Source organism: Bos indicus, chromosome 6 (assembly GCF_029378745.1).
Source record: "Bos indicus isolate NIAB-ARS_2022 breed Sahiwal x Tharparkar chromosome 6, NIAB-ARS_B.indTharparkar_mat_pri_1.0, whole genome shotgun sequence".
Classification (NCBI taxonomy): Eukaryota; Metazoa; Chordata; class Mammalia; order Artiodactyla; family Bovidae; genus Bos; species Bos indicus.
In genome coordinates this window covers 22554448-22577436 of record NC_091765.1, presented here as the reverse complement: position 1 = coordinate 22577436, position 22989 = coordinate 22554448, and the positions used below count along the sequence as shown (strand labels likewise).

The 22989-nt window shown below is 39.8% G+C and overlaps 1 protein-coding gene across 8 annotated transcripts in view; it reads right to left on the bottom strand.

Moving 5' to 3' along the window:
• SLC9B2 (solute carrier family 9 member B2) overlaps positions 1-20531 on the bottom strand; it is a 64173-nt gene extending 43642 nt beyond the window's left edge. For 4 of the 8 annotated variants that reach the window (XR_011567096.1, XM_070791132.1, XM_070791133.1 and 1 more), the window contains exons 1-5: positions 20340-20531; positions 19865-20148; positions 18440-18530; positions 4312-4446; positions 3480-3657 (exon numbers count right to left, since the gene is read on the bottom strand). Coding sequence is in view for 7 of the 8 variants with exons in the window: in XM_070791132.1 (XP_070647233.1) it covers positions 3480-3657; positions 4312-4401 (268 nt within the window). In the remaining variant the exon portion in view is untranslated. The remainder of the gene's footprint in view (positions 1-3479; positions 3658-4311; positions 4447-18439; positions 18531-19864; positions 20149-20339) is intronic. The other 4 variants (XM_019962365.2, XM_019962363.2, XM_019962364.2 and 1 more) reach the window with 4 other exon arrangements.
• Between the last annotated feature and the right edge of the window lie 2458 nt (positions 20532-22989).

Here is a 22989-nt window from a genome sequence, read left to right as displayed (position 1 = left end):
GAATCTTGAAAGCATTTCCTCTAGATAGAGAGCAGTTTCACCAAAATCTGACCCAGACTGTAGTCTTTTCCACTAATCAAATGGTTTGTTGTTAATTTTTTTTTAACTGGGGTAAGTGTTAGCAAATTCTTCATCTACATGTGGTCTCATTAGATACCTTAACATTATGGCAAGTTTAAATGTTTGAATCCCTAAGAGAACAACTAACTGCCTGAAAAGAAGGAATTTGCACAGGATGTTCAGCTTTTAAAAATGTTTTATCTTTAAAGTTAATAAAGCTTTATAATTGTAATACCTAATCTTTTACTTTGTACTTAATCTGTTATTGCTCAATCATGTTAAATATTAATATGCCAGGAAAAATTATATACAAAAATGCAAACTCCATATTACAGCAACACAATTACCCATTTGCCATTGCATATAAACTAATTCAGAGATCAAATTGCCAACATCCATTGGATCACTGAGAAAGCAACAGACTTCCAGAAAAACATCTACTTCTGCTTTATTGACTACACCAAACCCTTTTACTGTGTGGATCACAACAAACTCTGGAAAATTGTTAAAGATATGGGAATACCAGACCACCTGATCTGCCTCCTGAGATGTGTATGCAGGTCAAGAAGCAACAGTTAGAACTGGACATGGAACAACAGACTGGTTCCAAATTGGGAGAGGAGTATGTCAAGGCTGTATATTGTCACCCTGCTTATTTAACTTATATGCAGAGTACATCATGAGAAATGCTGGACTGGATGAAGCACAAGCTGGAATCAAGATTGCAGGGAGAAATATCAATAACCTCAGATATGCAAATGATACCACCCTTATGTCAGAAAGTGAAGAAGAACTAGAGTCTCTTGATGAAAGTGAAAGTGAAAGTGGAGAGTGAAAAAGTTGGCTTAAAGCTCAACATTCAGAAAACGAAGATCATGGCATCTGGTCCCATCACTTCATGGGAAATAGATGGGGAAACAGTGGAAACAGTGTCAGACTTTATTTTTTTGGCTCCAAAATCACTGCAGATGGTGACTGCAGCCAGGAAATTAAAAGACGCTTACTCCTTGGAAGAAAAGTTGTGACCAATCTATATAGCATATTCAAAAGCAAAGACATTACTTTGCCAATAAAGGTCCATCTAGTCAAGGCTATGGTTTTTCCAGTGGTCATGTATGGTTGTGAGAGTTGGACTCTGAAGAAAGCTGAGCGCTGAAGAATTGATGCTTTTGAACTGTGGTTTTGAAGACTCTTGAGAGTCCCTTGGACTGCAAGGAGATCCAACCAGTCCATCCTAAAGGAGATCAGTCCTGGGTGTTCTTTGGAAGGAATGACGTTAAAGCTGAAACTCCAGTACTTTGGCCACCTCATGCGAAGAGTTGACTCATTGGAAAAGACTCTGATGCTGGGTGGGATTGGGGGCAGGAGGAGAAGGGGACGACAGAGGATGAGATGGCTAGATGGCATCACCGACTCGATGGATGTGAGTCTGAGTGAACTCTGGGAGTTGGTGATGGACAGGGAGGCATGGCGTGCTGCGATTCATGGGGTCGCAAAGAGTAGGACATGACTGAGCGACTGAACTGAACTGAACTGAAATTTTATTTTATCATAGCAAAAACCCAGTTTTCTACTAAGTTCAGAAAGGTAGAATTAAGAATTTTTTACTTTAATACTACTTTTTTTTAAAAAACCTATAATTTTCCTTTTCCTTTCTCATATTCATAACGAAGTTCTAAATACATAGTAAATGTACATTCATAAGGTTTCTCTGGATCATGTTTCATTCAATTAATAATTTATTATCTATAATTTTGAAAAATAGTATTTTCCCAGGTAAGATTTACTCCTTTAAGAAGAATACTTTGTGTATAGGGGGACAAAAGCAGTCTTGTCAGCCATGGAAGCAGAAGCACAAGAACACAAGTGAGAGTTGTTTATACATCATGAGTCCCCATTTCTCAAGCAGCTTTATAGATAATGATTACAGAATTTAAAAAAATTAGTCTCCAAGGGAATTCCCGGGAGATCCAGTGGTAAGGACGTGGCGTTTTCACTGCTGTGGCCCGGGTTCAATCCCTGGTCAGGGAACTAAGATCCCTGCAAACCATGCAGCTGAAAAAACAAAACAACCACACACAAAAAAAACAACAACGATGCCCTCCAAACCCTTCATCTTAAAAAAACAAAATCGTCTCCAAATCACATCATTCATGTATACCCTGCCCTTAGTGCAATCCATGTTTTTTGTACTTTATCTTTGGGACTTGTTGGAGACTTAAATATTTTAACTAGAAGGGTGCCATTACTTAAACAGAGAAAGTTAAAAAGGACAGAAAGATTATTACATTATCTATTGCTTTCTCAACCGGTGTATATTTTGGAACCTAGTTTTCTCTACAAATTTTAGATAAACTTTGAGGTTTTTTTTCCTTAAGGTAGTTTAAAAACTTACCTAATTTCATTGAAAACATACTGGAGACTGAAGTATCATATAACATATTATGCTTGGCTTCCACTATCCTAGTTGAGAATGATAAAAATGTTTTTCAGAGCTCATAAATGAAGTATAACTATAAAGAAGTGAGTCTGATTTTTCAGTAAACATACTTTGAGATCAACATATTTATTGGGGGAAGCCATATATTTACTCTAATGACACTGTCATTACTCAATGAAGTTTTTGAACCTGTCTTTAAATTTGTGTTTATAGACAAGTTTCAATCCCCTTCTCCTTTTTCCTACCATATTACACACCCTCCAATATACATATAATATACACACACACACACATTCTATTTGAACAAAAACAGCATTACTGAATCTGGACATCCATTTATTTACCAAATTGATAGAATAATGTTGAGATGCCTCCAAAAACCACATCCATTCCTAAAGGACAAATAGATCCTAACCCTAACAACATTCAAAATAGTGCTAAGATAATCCCTACCCCCCCAAATTTTAAGAGCAGCAATAAGCTGAACTGGAAAATAGGATCTTTACTTAAAAAAATGATGAATTCATTTGGAAGTAAAAACTGAGCTGTTTGCTCAAACACTACTGGCATTACTTAACAGTAATGAGAACTAATATTTATGCAGTGCTTTTCTGCTTGTCAGTGATTTCTCAATCATTTTTCCAATTGGAAGCCTTATATAACCCTGTGAAATTCCTCAGATACAGAAAAGGTAGATGCGTTTGATCTCTGATCTCTCCCTCTTCCTACTAGCTTTAACAGCGGTGACGGCGGTGCTCTGGAAAGCCCTGTGTTGAAGGTGGCAGAGCCTGTCAGCCTGGGACCCTGAAGGACTACGGAGCAGAGTTACCTACAATTATAAATCATTCACCGTGTATTTCTTATGTGAGAGAGAAGTAACGTCTTTTTGTCCTTTAAGCCATATTATTTTGGAATCGATCATTATAACAACTTTATCTTTTACCCTCTTGTTCTGAATTCATCCTTACCATGTACATACCATTTGTTATTACTCTAGCCAGTAAACCACGTGGAGGGCAAGCGTGTATTTGTCTTCGTCTTTGCAAATGATTTGGTTCAGCTGGTGTTTCTTGCATTTTTTCATTGTTATTCAGTAAGTTACTTCCTTCTGTTGGTTCATTTCCATCTATACCTCTGAGGTTCATACCTGTTTCCTGCTGTGTTTAAAGCAATTAAACAATTCTTACAACTGTGTATTTACTGTACCTTTTTATAGTTACTGAGCTATCGCATCACAAATCAAATTTCCGTTGCTAGAATCAAGGCTGACACTTTACAGGAGAAACAAACAGCTTCATTACTAGCCAACTGGTGAATGCTTGGAACAAGAACTATGCAAGGAGTACTTACCTCTGAGTCAATATTTGCAGCATTATTGAGTCACATAAAATTCCATTATGTTTTTCAATACCGGGTTTAAAAATTAGCCTATTTAAAACAACACCTCAAGGCAATAGCTACTAAATATGTCAGAGTGATTAAAAAAGAGACAATCATCTGTGGTGAAAACAAATTCACATTCATTCATTTACTTGAATTTTAAGCAATAAAGAAAGAGGTGGAAGAAACCAGCACCATTCTAGAGGTTAGGCTGGGAACATGAAGTATCTCACAGGCTCTCCATGTAGGGCCAGCTGCTGACTATCTGGGAAAACTAGTAATCACACCTACCATCAGTTTGGGGATTTAAGAATGGAGAGAATTGTTAACTGAGTGACAGAGAATGAACAGAATACAATTCTGTCAAGGATTTGGAAAAATACAGTCCCCACCTTAAGGAAATGGTTGGGATGTTTTACATTTGATCATACCTGTCTTCCTTGGTATGAGGAGGCTGTGTGATTCACCTCTGTGGATGGTTCTGAATCTTTGTGCGCAGCTCTTTTATCTTGATTCCTCATGATTTATAATTAAGAATAAGATGATATAGGGAAGAGGAAGAAGATCTGTTTTGAAAGAGAAAGAGTATAGGTATAGAATAGCAATTTGAGATTTAAATAAATTATTTAAACAGCAATTTGAGCAATTTAAATGAATATAATGGCTAAAATAGGTTACACTATTCTTAACTTTCAACTGAATTTTGTTTTTTTGGATTACAGTATATTTTCCTAATTCTTACCTTTTTACCTTTCTTGAAAAAGCCCTTGTTCACCATCATATTTTTATATGATTTCTTTCCCACCCTACTTTCTGAGTTGTACTTCAAATAATCTTAGTAATATGTCTGTTATATTCTCCTCTCTAATGGGTCATTTTGAAGCAGAAAAGGGGCAGGTAGCTTTCCATTACTGACACGAGGAAATGAGGCACGGAAGAGAAATCTATGGATTCCATCATATTCAGAGAAACTATAGTCACTAGTTCCTGCTTAGTTCTTATTTCAAAATTAAAGTAAAAAAAAAAAAAAAAAAAAAAACACAGCTCAAGGATGGAGCAGCCACAATGTTTTAGACACTGATAAGTGGTAGGACAGTCTCTTGATAGTCACTTGGATCACGCAAATATTACCAAAGCGCATCCTTTATTCTCTACAGACTTACAATACACCCTCTCCCCCAAATCACTTATATGAAGTAACTAAAAAAACTGATAGGGCAGACCTGTAATTGGTTTCAGAAACACCCACTTCAATCTCTTCTCCCTTGGCCTCCCCTGCTATATAGGCTGAAAAACCAAATTTTCCAATTCCTATCGACTTCTGCAGCTAGAGGTGCCCATGTGTCATACTTCCACATAATAAGCTATAAGTGGGAGTCCCTGGGGAGGAGTTTCATTCCCAAACAATATGAAAAGGCCTTTCGAGGACAATACTGTTTACTCTTTGCCCTCTCATATTTCTTTCTCCTTCTCAGAATGTCGATATACTACTTGGAGGGTCAACAGCCATCTTCCAACCATGAGAATAGAAATTCCTATACCCAGGATAGTAGACAAGTAAGGAGGAGCCGGTTCCTTGATGACATCATGAGTTGTTGCATCAGTTTTGGACTGCCAAGCTTTGGAGTAATTGTATAAACCACTATCAGTCAAGTTTTCTTTTTTCTATTAACAAAACTTATTCCTAATGCAACAAATATGATGAGTATTATAACAGAGGTACAAACTATAAGTTTTGACAGAACCAAAGAGAAAATGATGTGAGAGAAGGGAAAATCTAAGTCTATACACATGAAAGTGTCTAATACGTGGTCAACATTCATGACCAAGGATTAATCAGGACACCTGCCTCAAGGAGTCATTCTCTGTTTAACAAAATGCAAGATGTTTGCATTTAAAATTTCACAGAAAATTATATTCTTTCCACCATCACAACCATCACCACCATTTTTCTTCCTCACAAAACACAATGTTGGTCACAGTGGCATCTCAAAAAGCTTCAGTCTGATTTTTTATTATATATTATATAGTGCTTCTCTGCTGGCTCAGTGGTAAAGAATCTGCCTGCAATGCAGGAGACGAGGGTTCAATCCCTGGGTCAGGAAGATCCCCTGGAGGAGGAAATGGCGACCCATTCCAGTATTCTTGCCAGGAGAATCCCATGGACAGAGGAGCCTGGCGGGCTACAGTCCATGGGGTTCCAAAAGGGCAGGACATGACTTAGAATCTAAATAACAACATAAACTATATATAATAAATTGTGCTGCTAAATCGCTTCAGTCGTGTCCGACTCTGTGCGACCCCATAGACGGCAGCCCACCAGGCTCCATCCCTGGGATTCTCCAGGCAAGAACACAGGAGTGGGTTGCCATTTCCTTCTCCAATGCATGAAAGTGAAAAGTGAAAACGAAGTCATGTCCGACTCTTAGCGACCCCATGGACTGCAGCCTACCAGGCTCCTCCGTCCATGGGATTTTCCAGGCAAGAGTGCTGGAGTGGGTTGCCATATTTATATAATAAATACACATATATAAAAGATATATTATATATGTAGATATAGTTTTTAAAATTTAAATACTTAAAAATTTAGATTCATAGAGAAAGAATGGCATTTTGACAGGAAAATGTGAGTTCAGAGAACCCTTGTCTTAAAGGCACAGAGGTATAAATGCCAGTGGAATGTAAGGGAAAACTCTTGAAGCATGTGGTGGGAAGCTGTGAGTATTAGGGAAGATGAGGTTGGAGAGTTAGGACACTGTATCCTGAACCAAGGCACTTGGCCTTCACCTTCTGTTGAGAATGAGCCCCTAATATAGTAAGTAATGAGGTATACTGGCTCTGGATTTGGACAAACCTGGGTCTGAAGTCCAGCTCCCTCATAAACCAAATTTCTTAGCCTCTTTGTAAGGACTTCCCTGTCCAAAAAATGGAGACAAGAGTACTTCCAACCATGCACATGGTAGGCATTCAACAGTACTGGTTATTATCCACTCATACTCTTCCTTCCTAATTATCATACATCTCTAAGATTCTTTTCGCTTTTCCTATTAAAGCAGAATGAAGTCTCCCCAGTCTTGAAGAACTGACAACATAATCCCACTGACTTTCTTTGATCATGCTTTTAACGTCTTTCTTTCAAGGCCAACTTCTTGATTAGGGGGTGTAACACTCACTACTGCCATTTCTTCACCTTTCTCATGAGTAGAATTCCATAACAACTCCTGAGCAGTAATATAAATGCTATAAAATGTGGGGATAAATATCTTTTCCATAGGGGATATTTAGAGTTTTGGCCAGCCACACATCTTTCTCCACCGTTTTTGGTAAGAGCACACTAATTTTCTCTTGTGGAATCCGCGCCTCCTCTATTCCCTCTCTGTTCGGTTCACGTGAGACTGTTATGCTACCCTTCCCAATCCCCATGCTCCCCCAGTGCTCTAGAAATGGGGACATGCTTGGCCAAGGAGGGAACCTCTTCTCTGGTGACCTTGACAGGTTCAGGCATGAACATGTGACCCATACCTGGCAAATGAGAGTCAGACTTAGAGTGTTTACTGGAGCCATTAAGAGCTTTCTTTCTGTTGGGGTTACTAAGCCTAGACTTGCTGATGACAATCCTTGGTACAAAAGCCTTCTAAAGTATGAAGTAATTAGCCACAAGGCAAAGCAGGGTCTTATTATGGAAAGTCAAAAATAGAAAGCTCTAAATTAACAATCACACTGTTGATGCATCTGGGAGCAGCTGCTTTTCAGTTAGGTGAGCCAATAAATTTCTTACCAGCTGGGTTTCTGAAACTTGCCACCAGTTAAGTTCTCAGTAAAAATTTTCATACCTGAATTGGCCTTGAAGGAGCCCCTGTATACTAACAGGTGATTAGAAAGATGATTTTACATTTTCATGAAAATGAAAAGAAAAAAAATGTATGTGGAAATATTTTAAAAGGCATTAAAATATACTGTACAGCTTAGGGGTTTTCTTTAAAGATAATGTTAAAAGAAATAAAAATTTATCATTTAATAAAATAAGTATCCATTACTCAGAAAATTCTTCACTTTCACTTTTAACTTTCATGCACTGGAGAAGGAAATGGCAACCCACTCCAGTGTTCTTGCCTGAGAATCCCAGGGACGGCGGAGCCTGGTGGGCTGCCGTCTATGGGGTTGCACAGAGTTGGACACGACTGAAGTGACTTAACAGCACTCAGAAAATTAAGTGAAATGTTTTCTTTTTTAATGATACTAATTAAATGAAATAGTTAAAGGACCTTAATTTCTTTTTAATATTTATTTATTTATTTGGCTGCTCTGGGTCTTAGCTATGGCACTCGGGATTTTTGATCTTTAGCTGTGGGCATGCAAACTCTTGGTCGTGGCATGTGGAATCTAGCTCCCAGACCAGGGATGGAACCCAGGCCCTCTGCATTGGGAGCGCGGAGCCTTAGCCACTGGATCACCAGGGAAGTCCCCCTAACTATTTTTTTTTAAATTGTGTTCATGGAAGTCTTTAAAAGTCTTTGGGCCCAGTGAAGTTTCAAGAGAGCTATTTAGAATTCATCTGAGATGCTGGGAGTCTGAAATGGAAAAATTTTAAAGTGAGGAAATATGGAGAAACAAGATGGCTTCTCAAGGCTTCCCAAATGGCTCAGTGGTAAAGAATCCACCTGCCAATACAGGAGCCTCAAGAGACATGGGTTTGATCCCCAGGTTGGGAAGATTCCCTGGAGGAGGAAATGGCAAATTAATCCAGTATTCTTGCCTGGAAAATCCTGTGGACAGAGGAGCTTGGCAGGCTACAGTCCATGGGGTCACAAAGAGTTGGACACGACTGAAGTGACTAAGCATGCACATATGCAGATGGCTTCTAAGTAACTCAAAGTCGTTCATAGTTTGATGGAATAAGAAAAGTTGGAAAGGCCTTTGGAAATTACCTTGTCCGATCTCTTTCATATTTAAATAAGAAAATTAAAACCTAGAGAAGCTAAAAAATTTTCGTTAATGAATACAGCTAGTATCTACCAAGCTCCATAGAAAAGCGATAAAAATTTGTGAAATGCGATAGTTCTTTAATCTGTATCTCTGACTTTATGTCATTTCTACCAAATCACTGCATTATTCTACTCATATATATCCAGTTTATTATAACTTTGAAAACACATTTTATAAGTTAATAAAAATATTTCAACGTTCTATCATATTATGTTCAGCTTTACTTTTTTCCAATGTTATAAATGTTACAAACAAATTTTTTACTAATCCATTTAAATTGCACACCATTGGTAACAAAATAAATAATATAAGAACTTTTATTTAACTCTCTTGACAAATATTGTTTATATATTTTGAATGATCAGTTAACTGGCAGGTGACAACTTGCCCTTAAACATGTCTTAAGATTTTAAGAATTAAGGAACTTCCATTTAAAAAATTCAGTTCAAATGAGATGCTTTGAGAGATTTTTGTATATCACAGAATCACACTGAGAACTAGAAAGGCAAGGTACACTTTAGATAAATACTAAAAGGTCCCACACACAGAAAAACACATTTTTTTCCTGTTTCTCAATTGGGATTTTGCTTTATTCAGACTGATACACAATCTGTAAACCATAGTAGAAAAACATACATTTTTCATCAAATGGTAAAATTTTATAAATTTCATAAATTCAGCAAAAAATGTTAATCAACTTTTTCTGTCTCAAATACAGGTTTCAGTAGAAGAATGAGGCATGCCCTAAGCCCAGGGTCATGACTGTTAGGAGCACTGTGACTGCCCACTTATTTGTAGGTTAGCAGGTGAAAGTATTTTCTAAAAACACATGCAAAGGCTATTGGCTACTCATGTCTCTCTTTAGAAAGTGAAAGTGTTAGCTGCTCGGTCGTGTCCAGTTCTTTGTAATCCCATACACTGTAGCTCGCCAGGCTCCTCCGGTGGGGTATCTAGCCCCTTCTCTAGGGGATCTTCCCAACTTCAAACTCCAGGCCTCCCACACTGCAGGCAGATTCGTTACCATCTGAACCATCAGGGAAGCCCTCTCTTTAGCATGCCCAGTATACAGAATTTCCTCCAGGACTGATGCACATACTCAGAAACTATGTTAGTTTACTTTGAGCTTTATTTTCCAGTATTAGGCACATATGCCACCAAAATTACAGAACTGTGGATTTCAAAGGAACAACATCTTTAGTTGTTCCTCCAAACTTGAGAGGAAACTGAAGATTAAGAATAGTAGATCAAGAATATGAACAGTACTGTCTGTTAACAGTAGTTGCCTTTGGGGAAGGAAATGGAATTGTTGGAATTTAATTTTTATTCTGCTTCTTTATTGTATTTTTACAATAAGATTTTAAAATGCAATTTAAAACACATTTTAAAAGAATTTGTGCAATTCTTAGAGCTTTAGAGAAAAGAAAATGGTACAACTTCCCTTGGTAATAATATGTTTCATAGATAGAATCTGGTCATTTGATTTTAGGTAACTTAATCCCACCTACCACAATATAAGGTAATTTTTTTTTTCCTGCAGTTTTCAAAGAAGATGAGGAAACTGCCTAGATTCCTCTACAGCAGTTTTCAAGTATTTCTGAGGTCAGAGATCCTTTATCAAATGAAACCTTATCATGAAGTCCAATAAATGGGATAGATAAAAGTGGAGTTGAAGGAGCTCTGTCTTCTCCCCCTGGTTCTTCCTGGCAAGTGAAGCACACTTTGAAAGCCACTCTGAAAATACACTTTCATATACACAAAGAGGTTTGTTAAATCGGTCTTTTTTTTTCAGGTTATCGTGTTAATATAAATGTTTAGAAGTACTTTCTATAATATTTCAGAAAAAATAAAAGAGCTTTCAACTTGCAAATGTCCACAGGTTCATGCTCAAATAAAATACACTTACTGCTATCAACTGAATTACTGCTGAAAAATCATTACATGGATAAAGACTGGTTGTTCTTGCTATTTTCTGTCTGCGGTATGGACAGGCCAACATTATGTTGAGAATCTACATATACTGCTGGAGTACTCTATATGTTGTATTCATGCATTTGAAAAAGTATTTCTATTCACTAAGTACTCTATAATGATTATCATAAAAATCTACCTTTGGCGTTCCACCCATTTATGTGTTAAAAGTATAGAGTCTCCATCTCATACAGTATTTCTATGTAGAACATATCGAAACTTTCTAATTTCTGGACTCTGCTAACCAACTCTGATCTAATGTTTATTTCTCATCAGTAAGAAGCTCAGATCAAGTGAAAAGAAGGGCTTAAAATGTCGTTGCCAATTACTGAAAAGACTGTGAATATCTCCTTGAATAAGAACTCCCTTATTATGCCAAAACCAATACAATATTGTAAAGTAATTAGCCTCCAATTAAAATAAATAAATTTGTATTTAAAAAAATAAAAAAGAATTAAAAAAAAGAGACTGATACAAAGGAAAAAAAAGAGAAAGTATTAAGTGTGCTAACCACATAGACCAATTTCTCAAAGGAAAACAGCTACTATTCTGTTTGGTTAACTGATAGGGTGACTTGACTGAAACATCATGAAATAATGTTATTACTTCTGATAAGGAATAAAGGGAAATTATCCCTGGGGAAGAAGGAATCTGATATCTGCTGCTCTTTTTAAAAAATTCTTCCACCCAAGGGCAAATATATTTAATTGAAAGTTTAAAATATTACTTTTAGGCTTACTAAAATAAAAATCTCCAGACACTAATCTCCCCAAGTGTGGCAACATGACTTATCACTTACCTAAGAGCCACTGCTCAGGTATGCCTGTGGATCCCTTCCCCACCCTAGGAATAAATTATGACTGGTCTAAATCAGCCTGTTACATCAGGCCTCTTTGCCAGCTGTTGGTTTAGGACAGAGTATGATTCATTTCTTACCAATGAAAGTTGTGGGCAAAGCTGTTGGGGACTATTGGATAAGAGTCTCCTTCCTGATATAAAGGCAGAGAGGCCAGCGAAGAACGCCTTTCTCCTTTTGTCTTGTCTTGTGTGTGTGTGTGTGTGTGTGTGTGTGTGTTAGGGGGGAGGATGAAGCTGTGGATGGGTGACTGTGTTTCTTAGAATTTTAGCAGCCATGATTTACCCATGAAGAAAAAGTCAAGATTAGTTCAGCAGTGGCCACAGGGCTGGAAAAGGTCAGTTTTCATTCCAATCCCAAAGAAAAGCAATGCTAAAGAATGCTCAAACTACCACACAATTGCACTCATCTCACATGCTAGCAAAGTGATGCTCAAAATTCTCCAAGCTAGGCTTGAAAAGTATGTGAACTGAGAACTTCCAGATGTTCGAGTTGGATTTAGAAAAGGTAGAGATCAAATTGCCAACATCTATTGGATCACAGAAAAAGCAAGAGAATTCCAGAAAACATCTACTTCTGCTTCATTGACCTTGCTAAAGCCTTTGACTGTGTGGATCACAATAAACTGTAGAACATTCTGAAAGAGATGGGAATACCAGACCACCTGACCTGTGACCTCCTGTATGCAGGTCAAGAAGCAACAATTAACCAGACATGTAACAACGGACTGGTTCCAAATTGGGAAAGGAGTACATCAAGGCTATACATTGTCACCCTGCTTATTTAACTTATATGCAGAGTACATCATGAGAAATGCTGGACTGGATGAAGCACAAGCTGGTATCAAGATTGCCGGGAGAAACATCAATAACCTCAGATATGCAGATGATACCACCCTTATGGCAGAAAGTGAAGAGGAACTAAAGAGCCTTTTGATGAAAGTGAAAGAGGAGAGTGAAAAAGCTGGCTTAAAACTGAACATTCAGAAAACTAAGATCATGGCATCCGGTCCCATCACTTCATGGCAAATAGATAGGGAAACAATGGAAACGGTGACAGACTTAGTTTTTTTGGGCTCCAAAATCACTGCAGATGGTGACTGCAGCCATGAAACTAAGACTCTTGCTCCTTGGAAGAAAAGCTACGACAAAGCTAGACAGCATATTAAAAAAACAGAGACATTACTTTACCAACAAAGGTCTGTATAGACAAAGCTATCGTTTTTCCAGTAGTCATGTGTGGATGTGAGAGTTGGACCACAAAGAAAGCTGAATGTCAAAGAACTGATGCTTTTAAACTTTGGTGTTGGAGAAGACTCCTGAGAGTCTCTTGGACAGCAAGGAGATCCAACCAGTCCATCCTAAAGGAAATCAGTACTGAATATTCATTGGAAGGACTGATGTTGAAGCTGAAGCTCCAACACTTTGGCCACCTGATGTGAAGAAATGACTTATTGGAAAAGACCCTGATGCTGGGAAAGATTGAAGGCGGGAGGAGAAGGGGATGACAGAGGATGAGATGGTTGGCTGGCATCACCCAGTCGAAGGACATGAATTTGAGCAAACTCCGAGAGTTGGTGATGGACAGGGAAGTCTGGTGTGCTGCAGTCCATGGGGTCGCAAAGAGTTGGACATGACTGAGCAACTGAACTGAACTGACTGAGCTCATAGAAAGCAACCTGGATCCTGATATCAATGTGCTACAAACCCTGGATCCACTTACCTTCATATATCTCATCATATGAGAAAAGAAGCTAGTATTTTTTTTTTTATATATTTATTAAACTAGATGATTTCTTTTTTTTTTCTTCTAATTTTATTTTATTTTTAAACTTTACATAATTGTATTAGTTTTGCCAAATATCAAAATGAATCCGCCACAGGTATATATGTGTTCCCCATCCCGAACCCTCCTCCCTCCTCCCTCCCCATACCATCCCTCTGAGCTGTCCCAGTGCATCAGCCCCAAGCATCCAGCATCGTGCATCGAACCTGGACTGGCAACTCGTTTCCTACATGATATTTTACATGTTTCATTGCCATTCTCCCAAATCTTCCCACCCTCTCCCTCTCCCACAGAGTCCATAAGACTGTTCTATACATCAGCGTCACTTTTGCTGTCTCGTACACCGGGTTTTTGTTACCATCTTTCTAAATACCGTATATATGCGTTAGTATACTGTATTTATGTTTTTCCTTCTGGCTTACTTCACTCTGTATAATAGGCTCCAGTTTCATCCACCTCATTAGAACTGACTCAAATGTATTCTTTTTAATGGCTGAGTAATACTCCATTGTGTATATGTACCACCGCTTTCTTATCCATTCATCTGCTGATGGACATCTAGGTTGCTTCCATGTCTTGGCTATTATAAACAGTGCTGCGATGAACATTGGGGTACACGTGTCTCTTTCCCTTCTGGTTTCCTCAGTGTGTATGCCCAGCAGTGGGATTGCTGGATCATAAGGCAGTTCTATTTCCAGTTTTTTAAGGAATCTCCACACTGTTCTCCATAGTGGCTGTACTAGTTTGCATTCCCACCAACAGTGTAAGAGGCTTCCCTTTTCTCCACACCCTCTCTAGCATTTATTATTTGTAGACTTTTGGATCGCAGCCATTCTGACTGGTGTGAAATGGTACCTCATAGTGGTTTTGATTTGCATTTCTCTGATAATGAGTGATGTTGAGCATCTTTTCATGTGTTTGTTAGCCATCTGTATGTCTTCTCTGGAGAAATGTCTATTTAGTTCTTTGGCCCATTTTTTGATTGGGTCATTTATTTTTCTGGAGTTGAGCTGTAGGAGTTGCTTGTATATTTTTGAGATTAGTTGTTTGTCGGTTGCTTCATTTGCTATTATTTTCTCCCATTCTGAAGGCTGTCTTTTCACCTTGCTAATAGTTTCCTTTGATGTGCAGAAGCTTTTAAGGTTAATTAGGTCCCATTTGTTTATTTTTGCTTTTATTTCCAATATTCTGGGAGGTGGGTCATAGAGGAGAAGCTAGTATTTTTGAAGACAGCTTTGGCTGAATATCCTGATACTCAGCCAAAAACATCCTAACCAATACAACAGGTGACTGTTGCAGAGCCAGCTTTGAGAAGCTCAGGAAAGGAGCAGTGATGGGGAACCTTTGGCCTATACATGTCTCCCTGCCTTCTTGATCTTCATTGAGGACAAGCACTGCCTTTGTATTATTGAAATTTCTCAAAAAATATCTAGAAACAGCATTTCAATAGCTAAAAATCAGAGCCAAGTTTTTTAGCACCATTTTTTTTGTCATTAGAGATTACATAGCTTGTCATTTTATATATTTTTTTCTGTCCTATCCCTGAAGTTTAGTTGTAATATTTGAATACTGAATTTTAAAAAGTTAGGTTTACAAACATTTGATTGTTTTCTAAACTTCTACTCATGAAGTAAATAAAACAAGAGCAACAAAAACACCACTACCATCGCTGTCTAAGGTTTTATATTTTACTTTCTCTACTTGGTAAAGTTCTACTAGTCATTCTCATAACTCAAATGTCACCTTCCCGATCAGTATTTCCTAACTTCATATAGACTAACTCTGTCCCTTTTTCGCCCTGAGGACTCATTCATTCATTCAACAAACATTTATTAAGCTCTTATTGTGTTGTAGTCCTTGTTTTGGGGATTTGAAATGTAAATTGTTCCTATACTCAAAGGTTGCTACCTAGTCAGAGAATGACAATTCATTTCCTAGGCAACCATAATGGAGTGTGGTAAGTTTTGATTTTAGGCACATGGGTTAAGCAACCCCATCTTTTCACAATGAGTGAAGTTCATCAGACTTTCACTGGGTCTCTATGGTGTGTAAAGCACTGAGATATTAAGATTAATGACTTAGATGCAGTCTCTTCTTCTTAAGAAAGGGACAAAGATTGCTATGTGCTCACCAAACCTGTTTCTTTTGCTGCCTGGGCACACAGATAGCTGACATTTCCCAGCCTCCCTTGCAGGTCAGTTTGGCAAGTCCCCGAGTCTGGCAAGGGGATATGGGCATCAATGATGTATTGTACTTCCATTGCTGTAAGAAATTTCCCATGTAATCCTCCACATGTTCTCTCTTTTCCTGTCCATTTCCTAGAAACTAAGGACCCCAAGGCCTTAGGGGATTGCAAAGCCATAATATAAAAAGAGTTAGAGTTCCTGAATCACTGAGTAGAAGGCCACCAGCTGAACATCTGGCTAGATTTTATATGAGTAAGAATTAAGTTTCTACTGTGTTAAGTTACTGAGGTTTTTGAGATTATCTGTTATAGCAGTGGGTGCCACCTTAAGGTCATTTAATTATAACGTAAGACGTGCAGGCATAGAGTTAAACAGGGGAGAGGAGATACTGTCCTGCTTGGCTCATACCTGAATCAAGCCTTGAAAAATGACTTAATCTCGTAAAGAAAATAAAGACCATCATAGGCAGAGGAAACGCATGATTAAAGGATAAGGGGTGAAAAGAAAATTACATATAGGGAAGTTTGCGCACACCAATGCCAACGAGAGCATAATGAGCATAATATGCAAAATATAGAGTGGTCAGAGGAAAATCGACATGAAAGCCCTGAATGTGAATCCTTGTGTGAATTAATGAATCCTCCTAATTGGGCTATTTGGGGCGAGTTACTCAGTCAATCTGGATCATTTTCTTCATCTGCAAAATGGTGACAATGCCTATGTCGCAGAAAATCTTAAACCAGTACTAAGTACATCATGGAGTCCCCCCAAATTCCCCTAGTACTTTATCTTTCCAAGATTTTCCTATAATCTTATAGGAAAGCAGCACACATGTGCCGTGCTGAAGAGCCCAGATAAGAGACACTAGTAAACTCACACCTTTCATTCCTCCTTGTGAACTACAGAAACATAAATAATAGATTCCTAAAAAAAAACCACAAAGAGCTTTCATTTGTATTGGCCAGATATACTTAATAGCTTTATGCACGCATGCGTACCAAGACGTTTCAGTCATGTCTGACTCTTTGTGACCCTATGGACTGTAGCCTGCCAGGCTCCTCTGTCCATGGGATTTTCTAGGCCAGAATACTGGAGTGGGTTGTCATGCCTTCCTCCAGGGGATCTTCTAGATCCAGGGATCGAACCATAGTCTCTTACCTCTCCTGCATTGGCAGGTGGATTCTTCACCACTAGTGCCACCTGGGAAGCCCTAACAGCTCTATAAGGCTGTTAAAAGCTCTTCAGAACTTAACCACAATTGCACCCTCCTTAGCATGCATCACCCATGACTACAAAGAATGCTCCCTCATTACACAAGTGCATATACAGGTAGCTCCATGTCCCCGCACACCATCTTCCTATGCTTTATGTGACCAAAGATGTAAATTCTTTTCCCCCAGAGGAAAAATCTATCATTAGGGTTTGTGTGCCAACCAAGAACCAGTGCAGTCACTCAGTTGTGTCTGGCTCTTTGTGACCCCATGAATCACAGCACACCAGGCCTCCCTGTCCATCACCAACTCCCGGAATTCACTCAAACTCACGTCCATCGAGTCGGTGATGCCATCCAGCCATCTCATCCTCTGTCATCCCCTTCTCCTCCTGCCCCCAATCCCTCCCAGCATCAGCATCTTTTCCAATGAGTCAACTCTTCGCATGAAGTGCCCAAAGTACTGGAGTTTCAGCTTTAGCATCAGTCCTTCCAAAGAACACCCAGGGCTGATCTCCTTCAGAATGGACTGGTTGGATCTCCTTGCAGTCCAAGGGACTCTCAAGAGTCTTCTCCAACACCACAGTTTAAAAGCATCAATGCTTTGGTGCTCAGCTTTCTTCACAGTCCAACTCTCACATCCATACATGACCACAGGAAAAACCATAGCCTTCACTAGACGGACCTTTGTTGGCAAAGTAATATCTCTGCTTTTGAATATGCTATCTAGGTTGGTCATAACTTTGCTTCCAAGGAGTAAGCGTCTTTTAATTTCATGGCTGCAGTCACCATCTGCAGTGATTTTGGAGCCCCCCAAAATAAAGTCTGACACTGTTTCCACTGTTTCCCCATCTATTTGCCATGAAGTGATGGGACCGGATGCCATGATCTTTGTTTTCTGAATGTTGAGCTTTAAGCCAACTTTTTCACTCTGCTCTTTCACTTTCATCAAGAGGTTTTTGAGTTCCTCTTCACTTTCTGCCATAAGGGTGGTATCATCTGCACATCTGAGGTTATTGATATTTCTCCCGGCAATCTTGATTCCAGCTTGTGCTTCTTCAAGCCCAGGGTTTCTCATGATGTACTCTGCATATAAGTTAAATAAGCAGGGTGACAATATACAGCCTTGACATACTTCTTTTCCTATTTGGAACCAGTCTGTTGTTCCATGTCCAGTTGTCCACGTGTAGAGTCTTCTCTTGTGTTGTTGGAAGAGGGTGTTTGCTATGACCCAAGAACCAGTGGTCTCCCAATTATCAACAGGACTAGAGGGGACTTCCCTGGTGGTCAGGTGGCTAAGACTCCACACGCTCCCATTGTAGGGGGCCTAGGTTTGATACCTGGTCAGGGAACTACACCCCACATGCAGCAATTAGGAGTTAGCATACAGCAACTAAAGATCCAGCATGTCTCAACTAAGACCCGGCACAGTCTAACAAATAAATATAAAATAAAATAATCTTCATATAAACAAACAAACAAAATAACAGAACTAATGAACCAGATAGTGAGCAATCCCTTGTTACATAACATACTCTGAGAATGTTTTAAATGAAGAAATGTTTTACCTTATACTTGTCAAATAAGAGACTTCAGAGATAGTCTGTTCTATGGGTAACAAACTCAAGTTCCTTCAGGGGCCAACTCAAATACGCGGTTCTGTAGAAACAAGAGAGAACAGGGTCCAACTGAAGGCATTAAAATCACTGTCAGCCCCTGGATCTCATCTCATGGTTTCATTCCCCATCTAAAGAAACTGAAGAGATTAGGTTTGGGTGACTTTTGGAGGCTACATAGCAAACATATTATGCAGGGTTGAGCGGAAAACAGAAACCATGCCAAGTTATTTTAAGCCAAAAGAGATTTTATAGAAAGAATTAGGTGACTTGGCGAAAGGCTAGAGATTGTTGAAAGGGCTACAAGTGCAGGGTCTTGGCTGGGCCTCCAGGAGCAACTTCTAGAACACCAGTGGATGAGGCACTGGGGAATACACTATTTTTGCCACTATCAGGAGAAACCGTGGAGTTCAAGAACATACTGTAGCTCTGACCCCTGAGAAGCTGGGATCTGGAAGCTTATCTGGGCAAGGAACTCAGAATCTGTTTTCTGTCTCCCCGCACTGCCTCCTGATAGCCAGAAAGCTGATGATTCAATATGGCATGCTGAGACTGGTTACTCTAAGTCCGTCCCTACACCCACAGTTCTGGAAACTGGACACCAGCATCTCGTGCACCTTCTGTGCCAACATAAAAGAGCCAAAAAAATATCAGGGAGACGGTCTCTGTCTCATCTCTGCCTCCAAGATCTCAGACAAGCCATCCAGAAGTCTAATTCACATCCAGAACTCTAAATGGACCAGAGTCTGAGAAATGTTTTCAGTTTTCCAGTTTCTCCTGTACAGGAAGGAACGCTAGCAGTAGGTAGGAATGAATGCAAGCGCCAAACCTCCATACCCAGCACAGCAGCTTTCTGTGTAGGCCCAGGAATCAGACCTCCACCACTGACCTGTCCCCACTAACCCTATTATACCTTCTATGAAAACCCCCCAAAAGCAAAAATCTAGTAAATAGGGCTGTAATTCTAAAGACCTTACGCTAAAAAATATGTGAACGGGTCATTTTATTTACATCATTAGGTACAGGGTAAATCACACTACCTAATTTATTGTTATATTAAGTATATTGTATATTCTTAATATTATATATTCTTGTATATTCTGACCCATTGGATTTTGAGCTCCTGAATGGCAGAAACTGTATTTAATTCATATTTCTATCTCCTGTCCCCAGGTCTGCTCGGCCCAGAGAAGATGCACAGGCATTTGCTGAATTGAAGTTTTACTCTTGACTCACTAATAGAAACAGTAAACCAGAATTTCATGAGCTACAGTATAGCAGCGATAGTATCAGGAGGCGGTCCCGCTACAGAGGCATGGGGAAAGGGGGTTTTCGTCTTTCAAAGTAATCAGAGGTAGATCTGGCTAAGCAAGGTACCTGCTCTGTCTCTGTCCACGGGTGTTCTGGATTTCTCGATGGGATGCTCAAGTTAGTGGTGTCTTCCCGCTTAGTCTTTTGGGGCAACAAAACACACCAGAGTCCAGCGTGAGATTACAAGGATGCCATAAGAAGCTGATGCCTGATAAGTAAAATACAGCCCCAGACTCAGCGTGAGCTCTGAGCGGGGGCTTATTTATATTCCCCAATCAGCAGGATCTGATTAGTCTCAGCACATCAGGGGGGCTAACCTAGGTTAGCACTCCCGACAACGTCTGGTGGATCTGAGAACAAAATCAAACAAGAAAAACTTAATCCAATAACAACAACGGTAGACAGACCCACACAGCCAGCCAGCCAGCCAGCAGCCTCCACGCCGCATACAATCAGAAGGCGCTGGGCGCTCGGCCTCGGACAAAGCTGCAGCCGCGACGCCGCTTTAATTTACACTCACTGCCCTCCAGGGGGTACTCACCTCGAGCTCTCCGGCTCCGGCACCCGGCTCAGCCTGGCAGATTAGAAAAGGGGCTCGCAGGTCTGCGGGGGAGCCCGGTGGAGCGGCTTTCCTGGTGGCGCATCGCCCCAGGCGGCGCCGGAGGCTGCAGTTATTTCAGATAGAGGGGCGCGCGGCCCCGCCCACCCACGCCCTCCCCGCCGGTGGCGAGGGCGGTCCCGGGAACAAGGCCGGGCACTGGCTGGGTGGACCCGGCTGGGAGCCCGCTTGGGTTGGGGTTCAGGAGCGGCCGCTCCAGGCGTCCTCCGCGGGTTTGGGGCCGCCGGGCGCGGATGCACGGCTTTGCTCTGGCCCCGGAGAACCGCAAGTCCACCCGCCGGGACCCAGGAGCGGCGCCGTGCGTTTGGAGGCCTGGCTGGCCCCTGGAGACCAGGCGATCGCCTCTCCCTGGGAAGCCACGGGTTGGCGGCCCAGCGTGCGCCGACCCCAGCGATGACGAGTTCCTGGGCGAGGACGCGCAGCGCTGCCGTTCGCAGAGTCGGGAGTGCGGCCCGCGCAACCTATTGCTGGCTTATCATTCACATCTACATTCTGGATTTTCACTCCACCTTTTTAGTTGTGTTGTTTAGAAGTGTCTTCTCAGGTGAGGCGGGTGGACCTCTGTTCAGATGACCGATTAAGTGAATGAAAGACTTGTCCTTTCCCTTTTTATGGCTTAACACTTGCCCTTCTTGCTGTGTTGTTTTAGATTTTTACGTTCCAAATCAGCATCCATTTAATTCTGCCTTCTATTTCCATGTCTTCCTTTCCTCTATCTTTTCCTCCCCCTTCTCTTTCACCTAATTGTGTATATATGCGCCTGTGCCCCTTTCAGGGTAATTTTTATTTCTTTCAGAAATAAAATTGTCTTACCCGTTTTCCCCTCCTTTAAGCAACGGCCAATTTTAGTCTCCAACAGCCAGAAATCATTCATTCTCCTTTCTTAGGACCTCACTTTCGGAGAAAGGGATGAACCTAGATTCCATCTAATAAGCATCTAAAGTGACTATATTCCTAAACGAACTCTTACTCTCTGAAAGCTTGCACGTTTCCTGTGACACCCAGCTTCCTCAGCACAGGAATGAAATATATTTTCCCATTTCTTTCAATTGCATGATCATTGATGTGTCACCCAATTTGATTAGCACAGCTTTGGAGAACATTGAACTTTTGGACTAGTTTTTTGCTTTTTTATTGTTTATAATGTTCTATAGTTTACAGTTGTGAGTTTCCCTGGTGGCCCAGTGGTAAAGAATCTGCCTGCAATGCAGGAGACACAGGTTCAATCCCTGGGTGGGGGCGATTCCCTGGAGGAGGGTCTGGCAACCACTCCAGTGTTCTTGCCCGGGAAATCCCATGGACAGAGGAGCCTGGCAGGCTGCAGTCCATGGGGTCACAAAGAATCGGACAGGCCTTAACAACTGAGTAGGCATGCATGCTTATAGTTATCTCTGAGAAAAATTCTGAGGGAGAATTTGTTAATATTTAGAATCCATTTTGTAGTATTCATCATGTATTTATTTAGAATTCATGTTTTCATAGCTTACATATATATGTATACTGACTCAGAGCATTAAGTATAGTTCATAACATACTTAAAAGCTTCAGTGTTCCATTACTTCACTTGATAATAAGTTATAACATTCTGATTACATTACATCAAAAGAAACCCAAGTCATGTGGCACAATTCTGTAATTTTACAAAGCAGAAAACTAAAATCGTAGATAAATTGGATGACCTGGGGTCTCGGTAAAAAAACCAAGCTATACGTGCTCCAGTAGTGGAATACCTGGACCAGACCGCTAAAGCAAATCTTATAATCAGTGGACTCTTCAGACAGGCTAGTCAAAATATCCTTTGCTCTCAGGTTTAACTCACCCTCATCAACTGCATGTTCTGCTTCATACATACAATTTTAACCTTTATTTAACCTGTTATTGTCCGTTTCAAAATTGTCCTTGTTAATATTACAGTTATAAGACAAAAGACTAAGAATCACTGCTTATTTACTGAGATCTGTAGGTGCATCATACATATCGTTTGGCCTTCTGAGCTAACAACAAATAAAGCACAAACATAAAACTCTAAAAGAGCAAGAAAAAACTTCTCCCTACTAGTATGTTATGGAATTATTTTCTATGGATTTATATTGAAATGTTTATTTTCTTTAGTTTTATTTGTTTCTTGTTATATAATTCATTTCTATTTATTCATCCAGAAACTATTTCTAAGTTTAATGTTCTCTTATCTGCTATGTCAGAATTTGGTGAGGAAATCTATACTTAATCTAAAAATTATCCCTCAAACTGGAAATACTGTGTTAGTTAACTATATGTTTATTATGCCTATGTCAAATATTACTTTTTTTAATAAAGATTTTTTAGTTAGACTAAAAAAAGTACTAAGAAAAGTGAGGGCATCCATTAAGTATAAATATCTATGATTATTTTTCTTTTACATAACAGATCAACAATATGTAGTCCTGAACCTAAAACCCTCTAGGTGTTGGTTACTGAGGCCAAACTCCTTTATACCTTTGGTGTTCATTTATAATGGTGTAAAATTTTAAAATGAGTACCCACATAGAGATCAATGCAGAACTGTACAAAAATATCTGAATGTTGGGAAATA